The following is a 10,052-nucleotide window of genomic DNA, read 5'->3' as shown; positions in this document are numbered from 1 at the left end:
AAATGATCAATTATTAAAATAAAATAAAAGAATTTGAAATCGAGTGAAACCATGTAAAAAAAACATGTTATCATTTTGGTAGCAGAAAAAATTTAAGTGATATTTCAATTTACACATACATGTCTTTTGTTTTAATTATACAAAAAATTAACGGAATTTACATAAAAAAAAAATGGAAAATAACATTTCAATACTTTGAGTGTTCGTTAGTTCAAGCTACGAGTTTGATCTCTTCTTTGGATTTAACAGCTATTAGTTTGTAGTAACACGATTATTTATAATATTTATTTTTAAAAATACAAATATTTCTCTCTTGAAATAAAGGGTAGGAACTGTTGGAGCTAAAATAAATTTTACAGTCAAAAGTAGAGGAACAGAGACCAGAAATTGCATAGACAACTGTCAAATGACAATTTTCATTTTGAAAAATACAGAATGATAGAAATTAGGAAAAGCACGAAAAACTGTCAATATCACTTGAAAGCTGTATTTTGGCGTTAAGAAAGTCTTTCGGAAATCCTATAAAAATGAGGATATATATTAAAGCCTAATATGGTGTTAAATATGATTGGCAATCATAGAGGTATTTTTGTTGGCAATAACCAAATATTAGACTTTGATAAAATTTGCAGACTGTGTTGTGCAGAGGCATCAATGTTATCTGTTTTTAAAGTTCACATTCATAAAAAAATCACCGCTTGCACTGGAATTCAGGTAGGTGGAAATGACTTAGACTAATTAGACTATTTTTTGTTTTTAAACAATAATAAATGTTTTGCACAGGTTCTAGCAGTGCCTAAACACTGCTCAAATTCATGTCAAGTAAACAATCATTTAATGATTCTCTTCAGGCCTCATGGATTCCGATTATTTGTATCTTTTTACTTATCTCCCAATGTCAGTTAGTAATACTTCTATGTAATATATTTTGTTTTCAATGTAATACATTTACAATACGTACATTTACTTTGTGCTCATTTTTTAAATTATATTCTTGTCTCAGGTATGGCAAAATGACGGAATGCCCCATCAGATTTGCAAGAAGTGCATGTCTAAGCTGCACATCGCGTTTCAATTCAAGAAGCAGTGCGAGAATAGTGACTTTCGATTGCGTCAGTACAAATTGAGTGAGAAGTTTGCTGAGAAAAGAGATAAAAATGGCCAACAAGAAGATGCCGAAGAACTTCAACAAGAAGAACCACTACAACAAATAGAAGAACTAGGAGAATCCCTCCCTCAGGAGCTGCCACCATTACCGCCGGACTATTCCTACAACGATCCTTTGCCTTTATCAGATAACAGACATTATGATACGCTACATAACCTCAATCTGGGGCCGTACGATTTGCCCACTGAGCCCCAGTTTATTTTCAATGGAAACAGTATCCTGGCCAACATGACCAATGTGAACATACCCCTCCAGGGAAACGTGCACATGCCAGCAAACTATAATATTCAAAGCATCAATACCATCCAATCCAACCCATCCTTTCAAAATTCCTTCACCATTCACGCTCTCGGGCCAGCTACTGGGATCCCTACCCAGGTGCTTACCCTTGATGATCCACCAGGTACTTAATTATCTTTTTATTCTACTATACCGCTTTCATTGTGAAATAAAATTGAACTATTAACATGCTAGTATCAGAGCTGGTCCTATGCAATTGGAGTAGTCCGCTCTGGGCGCCGACTTGCCAACGCACCAAGGAACCAAGATGTCAATAATAACCTTACACCCAACACAATGCCCTTGAGGTTTTTACTGGCGCCAGGTGCTGTTAGGCTGGGGCTGGCCCTGGCTAGTATAACAAATGTTTAATCTTTACAACACTGGCCTTTTCAAAACAATCTATCCCATCACGTGGCTCTTTTTAACACAATGTATGAGTTTTAGTGAAACTTCATGAATCACGTGTGCCGCTGATGGATTACGCATGCGCTAGCTACAAGGATCAGGTTAATCACATTGTTTTTGCGCTTTAGTTCCAGATGTAGACACGGCCATCATAACAGATGATCTCCTGCCGTACAACGAGCCGGAGGAGCACGAGGAAGAGCAGATAAACACTGAAGTGGCCTCCGAGGAGAAGAAAGACCCCCGGCCGGCCTACGTGTTCCACAAAATGGGCTGCCTGAAGGTGCGCTCTAAGAAGGACATTGAGGACAACCGCTGCCCCATCTGCAACAAGGCCTTTGCTTCCAACGGGAAGCTGACCAGACACATGAAGACGCACGGGGATAAACCCTTCAAGTGCAAGGTCTGCAAGAAGACTTTTGCTCACCACGGAAATTTCAAGGTAAAATTACTTTCTTACATACGAGAAACAACTATTTCACTATCCAAAAAAATAATGCATTTTAATAGTCTTTAAAATTAAAATCGATGTTTCACTTGGCGGCCATTGTTATCAATTTGAAAGTTTTAAGGTTAGCTTTTCTCCTCTTATTTAACCTAAACTATAAACTGAAAATAGGTAATAAAAACAAAAAAAAAAATGAAATGTAGCCTAATAAAAACTATTTTAATATTATAAAGGAGCCATATACAGAACAACCATGTTACTGTTTTTATATATGTAAAAACTACACCCAGCATGTGAAAATGTTTCCTCCAATTTTTCAGCACACAGTCTGCATTTTGGATTTTTATAACTGCACTTCGAATACAATTACGTTTTCATTGTGTAAGTAGATAAATCCACAGCTGGAATTTTAGTTACATTCAACACAAAACTGGTTTTAACTTAAGAGTTTTGAGGATGTGGTAAGGAGACAATGAAAGACGTGGGTTGTGATGTCACAGCGTTTATTTGAGTCAGTAGCGCAGTTGTGAGATGGCTCCGGATCGATGACATTGGTGGAGTGGTCGAGGCGATAAAGTCGGTGGCTGAACACTGCGCAGGTGGAGACCGGACTTGTGGATGTATTCAGCACTGGGGAAGACGTTTTCGAAGTCTTCCGGGTACTCCAGTGTCAAACAGTGTAGCCGAAGGTATGATTGACCTGGTCATTATCTCAGGGCTCACAGGTTGCTCACTTGTAACTGCTGATTATTGACTGACTAAGTACCTCTCGGTGCTGCCCATTTTTATAGGCGCACGTATATCGAGAATCTTCCGGTCAGTAGGTAGATGCGCCGTACCTACGATGCTTCGCTAGAGGGTTCTAATACGATGCGTTTTGCATGGGCGAACATTCCAGAATATTCTAGTACGCATCGCTACAGAGTTAATCCGTGTGCGAGTTCCCAACTTTAATTAAAACTACACCCATAAACATGAAAATGGTTTCCTCCGATTTTTGCAGTACATACTCTGCAACTAGAATTTTAAATTTGCACTTCAAACACGAGAATGGTTTCTTTCTTAAATGCTTCTGCAAATTAATCCACCACTGTAATTTTACCAGTTTTATTAGCATTACACTTATAATTTCTTATTACGCATTTAATTTCTTATTAGTAAAATAATACGAAATTTAAATAAAATCAAAAGAGATGTTGGTTTGCCTATTTATTTGTGTCTGCTTTCTAATAACATATGTGCAAAGTTAAAGTACCTCTCAGCTATGTTATACCTTTCTCTGGGTTTTGTAATAGTGTCTTAAAATGTATCTGAAACACAAAAAGCCTCGCGTGCTGCAGGTTCCCCACCCCTGATTTATACTGACTTGAGCTGAGCTGGAGGGGCCGCTAAGGCCGGACCTTGCGCTGCGCCCCGTTTAAAAGGAAGACTTCTGTGAATTTACATTATTACAAGTTAAAGTTGTAATTATTATACCAATGTTAAAAATTTACAGGTTCATATGCGCGTCCACAATGACGAGCGGCCCTTCTCCTGCTCCATGTGTAACATGGCGTGCCGCCAGCAGCAGGACCTAGACAAGCATATGCGCACGCACACGGGGGAGCGGCCCCACGTGTGCTCCATGTGCGATAAGGCTTTCGCCACCTCCAGTGAGTTGTGAGACATGGACCCAATAAGGAACTCCAGTCCCTTTTTTATTTATTTTTAATCAATAACGACCTTCTAACTTATATAACTTTCTGACTTATATACCAGTATATATTTTTTATTTGCATATTGATAGTTTTAATAGTTAAAATAATTTTTAAAGTTTGAAATTATCAGATATCCCAAAATCGGTGGTGTTTTATTAATTTTTAAATGTCTATTTATAAATTCTACCTATATTAATATTTAATAAAACTTGTACATTCAGAATCAGCGTTTATTGATCTACATGAATTTTTTTTTAAGCCACATTATTTTTCAATGGAGTTCCTTATTGGGATAGTTAATGATGCCCACCATACAGTTAAACAATACATTTAAATTTGGGAGGTGGGTACGGGTACCGCCACCCTTGGAACCATTTATTGGAGAACCAAACCTCTGCCATAGGTCACCCCAAGTGGCAAGCTGTACCCGGGTTTATCGGGTCAGGTTTGTTCTGGTTTTGACGGCGAAAATTGTCTGTCAGAAAGTAGAGAATTTGTGTGTATTTCCACTTTTCAATAAAATCCAAATAAATGAGATATTTCTGAATGTATACGAAAACTAAAAACTGTTTTGAAATACGCTTCGAATTAACATAAAACTTTGAAATCTTAAAATAATGAAATCAAACATAAAAAAAAGTTTTTAAAATAACTCACCTTACGTTAACTAAAATTACTGATAATGAAAAAAAACAACATATTTTATTAGACAGATATATTATAAACATTATTGCCACCTCACTTTGTTTGTCAAAGTGAGTTTCATATATAAATAATCAATAAAAAATGAATAGTCTTAGTAATTTTTCTAAAATTGCGGTCGGAACCTATGGTGTCATAGAGGTGTACATTTTAATTCTTCTGTGGTTAAATTATAGATTTGATTATAAAGCTTGGTGTTTTCTCCTACGAACACCGTTTAGATCATATTTCTAACCATGACAATAAGGGAGAAACAACGATTTTTATGAGATTATGTGAGCTGTTCCGAAAAGCGAACAAATTGACTCAACGGGTAATAGCTGTTTGTTCGCAAAACTGAACAAATAAGCCTGAAGAGCCAAGTTTCACAGTTTTGACAGACTAATAAGTATCATAAAATATTGCACTTATCTTATTATTATATTAATCTAAGACTACACAAAATATGGTAACCGGATTAAACAGGACACGACAGAAGAATAGGTTAGGTTTGATGTTTGTTTATTCTTTTGATTCACTTTTCTTCAATGTTCTGTTCAATGGAACTATCAGGGACGTGCTGAAAAGGTTTACAAAACATTTGCCGTTCGCAATAATTCCAGAAACTTTTTAATCCAAAATCTGCTTGCTTCATTTTTGCAGGTAATCTGGTGGTTCATGAACGTACGCACACAGGTGTGAAGCCATATGTGTGTTCCGTGTGCAGCAAGGGCTTCTGCCAGTCCAACGAGCTGACGAAGCACATGCGCACGCACACGGGCGAGAAGAGCCACACGTGTCCCGAGTGCGAGAAGGGCTTTAACGGCTCCTCCACGCTCATCGTGCATCTGCGCTCGCACACAGGGGAGCGCCCTTATGTTTGCACCATCTGCAGGAAAGGTAATATTTCAATCCAAACCTCTACCAGCTTTAAAAATAGTACAGTAGCAATAGAAAACATTCAATATTAAAAAAAAAAACAACAATTACATCTAAGTCCACACTGGAGGCCTTAACGAAAACATATTCCCTCAAGGCCTACGTCATCTTTTGGATGCTGTGTGGAGGGTTTTTAAGGAAAGTAATGAGAGGATGTTCAGAAAAAGGTATGAGGGTTGGGAATCTGGAGGGGGAGGTCAGTACAAATGCATTCCTCCCACTGCGGGACAAGGTGATGGGTCGAGATCACCGGCTGATCAATCCGGCTGGAGAGGTCAAAGGTTCTCCATCAACCAGCTTCTCCCGATCCGTCTCACCACGCAGTTGGTGGGCAGGCACATATGCCTCCCAAGACTTAAACTCTTGAACTTGACTCACCCCATGAACCCAGGCACCTCTGTAAAGTAACCAAAAGTAGCTTGCCACTTGGGGTGACCTATGGCAGAAGTGTCCAATAAATTGTTTTCGGGTCGCCAGAACTCATACCCACCTCCCAAATTGAATATATGCAGAACAAAACATACAAAATCGCAGTTACAATAATTGAAAGATTAAACCATTATAACATGCATTACTATTTAAAATTCTTACTCAATTATTTATGGCATTCCACGATACTACTTTTGCTGCCTCGAATCCGAACTCTACTAATAAAGACACTTTGTGGCAGGCTTCACTCAGTCATCCGGGCTGGCTGCACATGCTCGCTCGCACTCGGCGCTCAGCGGCTACCAGTGTGCCCGCTGCCCGCGCGCCTTCCCCACCATCTCAGAGCGGCGGCGCCACCAGTCAGCGCACGGCCTCGCCAACCTGCCATGCCCCCATTGTCACCGACGCTTCTCGCGCACCAACGACTTGGTGCGACACTCGCGGGTTCACGATCGCCGGTGATGGAAAACTACAACAAACAACTTGGTTACAATGAATTCAAGTGTTTGGTTATAGTGAATTGACGGTTCAACTCTTAATTCTAGGTATTACTTACATGCAAATGGAATTACTCAAGAACAAAATGGTATCAAATTTCGTATTATGCAATAAAAAATATTTGCTTCTAATGAAAGTTAGAAGAACTCTGCCATATTTATGTTGTGGTTGTACTGGTAGTGCTGGAAAGTACCTCAAATGGTTCTTCAGAAGGCAGACTTGTATCTCATGTCTTATCTTTAAACTCATGTTACATGACAGTATATTAATCATTAAAATAAATGGGTATAACTATGTATTACTTATTTCATTTTAAGTGCAAATGTGCTACTTAACAAAAAATTAGATACATCTGCATTTGAATGAAATAAAATCATTGTTTCTTCAATTTCACTATAGCTAAATTATTGTAATGAATTGACATCCACTATGTAATAATTATATGCCTACATTCAGTCTCCTCCTCGTCACTGCTCCTCGCATTTATCACTTCTGTGGCAGCTTCGAAGGCAGTGATGTTTACATTCAGCTTTGTACTCACTAAGCAATCGAGGACATAGAATTAGTAGCAGCTTCAGCTCTCTGCCTCCTGAATTTATATAGCGAGAGAGCAGAATTTTAATACTCATTTCTGCTCGCTCTGCCGGTCCTTTGACTTGCGCACAAAAAACTGCCAATGAAGAACCTGGCAGCGGCAATAGCAGGAGCATGTTTTTTTATTACATGAGTTACACTTTGTACTATTATGTCTCGAGCACCTATGCACTAGTCAACAATTTATTGCAATAGTAGTTAGGGCGTGAGCACACAGAGAGCGGTCAGAGTTCTGCGTTCTAGTGACCGTTGACCGCTCAAGAGTTCAAACGCACACAAGCGGCGTTCAAATTCTCGCGTTCTAGTTTCGTTTGGGTCTTTGCATATGCAACATATCACTAGAAAGTTCATCATCCGTGAAAATATATTGCTCTTGTGGAGCTTAACAGCTTCTAAAAAGAAAAGAAAGTATTGTGTACACCCAATCAACACAACGCGAGAAGAACAAGGCGAATTTACTAATAATAAAATTTACTTAAAATTTAAATTTACTAGTAGCAATTTCAAACCAAGCTTCGACTTTTTTTTCGCGTTTTTTATAATTTACATCACTTAAATCGTATAACAAACTCCTTTCCCTAACCAATTCAATTAACTTTTCTGTGTTTGTAACCTCAAACATCGCGGCGTTCTGGTGTTCTCTGCCTCGGCGGCAAAAGAACTCTTAGAACGCGGCGTTCCGTTTTGACCGCCGCGGTCTGAGTGCCCGCTGTGTGCGTTGTTGTTATAGTATCAGTACATTCTAATGAACGCCGAACGCGGAACTCCTGACCGCTCTCTGTGTGCTCACGCTCTTAGTGTAAAAAATTTCACTCCTATTGTCCCCAATTTTTCAAAATACGAGTTTTAAAAAACTGTAAAATTAATAAATTGCTGCAATCTTCACTGAAAACATGCATAATTCTGTCAGTTTTATATTTGAAACTAGCTGTACTCTGCCAGGCATTGCTGTGGCTCAGTCTGTCTGTGCAGATACAGAAACAATAGCACATTTTGCTTTTACATCAAATAGATAACGCTCTTTTAAAAAAAAGCATATTTTTTACCTGTCACAGGTGACATCTATATAATATAGGTTTATAAAAATACACATGTACTTGAATGCAACATTGTGTCAAAATCTCAAACCAATTGTTGAAGAACTTTCGGAGATTTCAGATTTTTAACAAACCAAACATTAATATTTTTATTTATAAAGAAGAAAGATAGATTACATACCTGTGTTTTGCCTTTCATGTTTACTCTGATGTAACTAACATTTTAAATATGTTTATCAAGCTGGATTTATTTAATATAAATATTATGGTAATCAATTATTTGTATGTTGTTTGCATTTATATGACTGATTATTTTTATCAACTAGTCTCATGCCCAACTTAAAGGGATCATAACCTGCGTAGAATCTTGCTTGCAAAACTGCATTTAATATATTTTTTAAATACATAAAACTAAGTACAGGAGAGAGAGAGATTGTTTGTATTATTATTATAATTGGTTTGGCCTGTTTAAATTGGACATTGTAAAGAAGAAACCAACATTCAGTATATTGTCAGATGTCGAAGCGTACTACGTTTCTGAAATTATTATTCGTTTGAAATTCTGCTTTTGTTCAATATGGTATTATTTCTAACCCGTGAGATCTAAGTAAAGAATTTATTTGCTTCCATGTACTGATTTTACTTTTGTTTTGTAATATTTATTTTTTATTAAAATAAAGATTTGTGATATTTTAATTTTTTATTTGCTGTGCAGAGATACAAATGAAACCCACTACATAGTTTCCATTCGCTTACAAATTTTCTATTCAAAAATTTAATTCTGGCCGGTTCACAAGCAGAGTAAAGCATCAATATTAATAAAGGGGGTTTACCTTCGGTTTCTACCAATAATACATTCTACCAAATGGGATATTGACCACTTCTTGATGGTATTTAAAGAAAACAGATAATACTACAACAGAAGACAACTAAAAAGTTTACATGGAGGAGAGTGAACTATCACAGAGAATCATTGTTAAAAGTATAGGTAAATTTTCGGGATCGCTGGCCACGCTTAATACGATTTTTTTTAAATTTAAAACCTCTTTATTCACCTCAGTTACTATAAAAGGCACCAATCTGCATTTGGGAAATTTTTAATTTTAACATTCTAATTTTCAATTACTTATTTATTTATTCATTTTATTTATTTATTCATTTTTTGGGAAATCAACAGTTTATATTTTTACAGATTGTACATAAGTGAAATAGCCAAAATAAAACCAATTACGGATTTCCTCCTTGTGACTTTACGTAAGACAGCATTAGAAGAAATAATTAAATTTATGAGAAATGTGAAGTTATAATTATATAAAATAAAAGATTGTATAAAATAATAGAACAAAATAATACAACAAAAATAAAGGGGAAAAAAAAAAAAAAAACTAAAATTTATATAAAATAAAGGATTATCGATACATTGGTAACCATAAGAATACAAACAATATTGTGCATATAAATCATATCATAACCATAACCATAAGAAGACAATGTTGTGCATATAAATTATACCATAACAGGATTATAAATATATAAATACTAGAAACATCAATTCAAGAAACATCAGTGAAATACTCTTTTAAGGTCATTTTATATTTAGTAAATTCGCAATTGAAGATGTCGATATTGAAAGTTAGTTGATGGAAATATTGTATGTTTTTAGTTTTTCTAGATCATTATAATTATTTATGCAATGGTGATTTATCCAACAGAATTTGAATTTATTAATTTTGGTAAACTCTCTGACCTTTTTGTAGAGTACTTTGTTTTTATGAGTTAAATGTTCATTTATATAGATCCGTTGTTTTCCATTAAAGTTAATATCCTCTGCTGTTAGGCCCCTTCTTGTCCGGATTGCTGCTATGATTTCGTCT

General features: G+C 36.4%; 1 protein-coding gene across 1 annotated transcript; it reads left to right on the top strand.

The window, feature by feature from the left end:
- Nucleotides 1-429: 429 nt before the first annotated feature.
- On the top strand, nt 430-8,806 carry LOC149424098 (uncharacterized). The gene is made up of 6 exons (XM_089631164.1): nt 430-714; nt 1,004-1,571; nt 1,984-2,297; nt 3,799-3,955; nt 5,345-5,581; nt 6,291-8,806. The coding sequence occupies exons 1-6, from the start codon at nt 553-555 to the stop codon at nt 6,509-6,511; spliced, it is 1,659 nt and encodes a 552-aa protein (XP_089487290.1). The 5' UTR covers nt 430-552; the 3' UTR covers nt 6,512-8,806.
- Nucleotides 8,807-10,052: the final 1,246 nt, after the last annotated feature.

This window comes from Hesperophylax consimilis, chromosome 4, assembly GCF_061612785.1.
Source record: "Hesperophylax consimilis isolate HC1 chromosome 4, BYU_Hcon_1.0, whole genome shotgun sequence".
Classification (NCBI taxonomy): domain Eukaryota; kingdom Metazoa; phylum Arthropoda; class Insecta; order Trichoptera; family Limnephilidae; genus Hesperophylax; species Hesperophylax consimilis.
The sequence above is the reverse complement of the archived record's forward strand: the minus strand, read 5'-3'. Positions and strand labels throughout refer to the sequence as shown.

What these genes read in the sequence shown, in the direction of transcription:
- LOC149424098 (XM_089631164.1), top strand. Translation starts at nt 553, where the DNA reads ATGGTGTTAAATATGATTGGCAATCATAGAGGTATTTTTGTTGGCAAT. An exon ending in CCGCTTGCACTGGAATTCAG is followed by an intron (nt 715 to 1,003) that starts GTAGGTGGAAAT and finishes TTCTTGTCTCAG; the next exon opens with GTATGGCAAAATGACGGAAT. An exon ending in CTCACCACGGAAATTTCAAG is followed by an intron (nt 2,298 to 3,798) that starts GTAAAATTACTT and finishes AAAAATTTACAG; the next exon opens with GTTCATATGCGCGTCCACAA.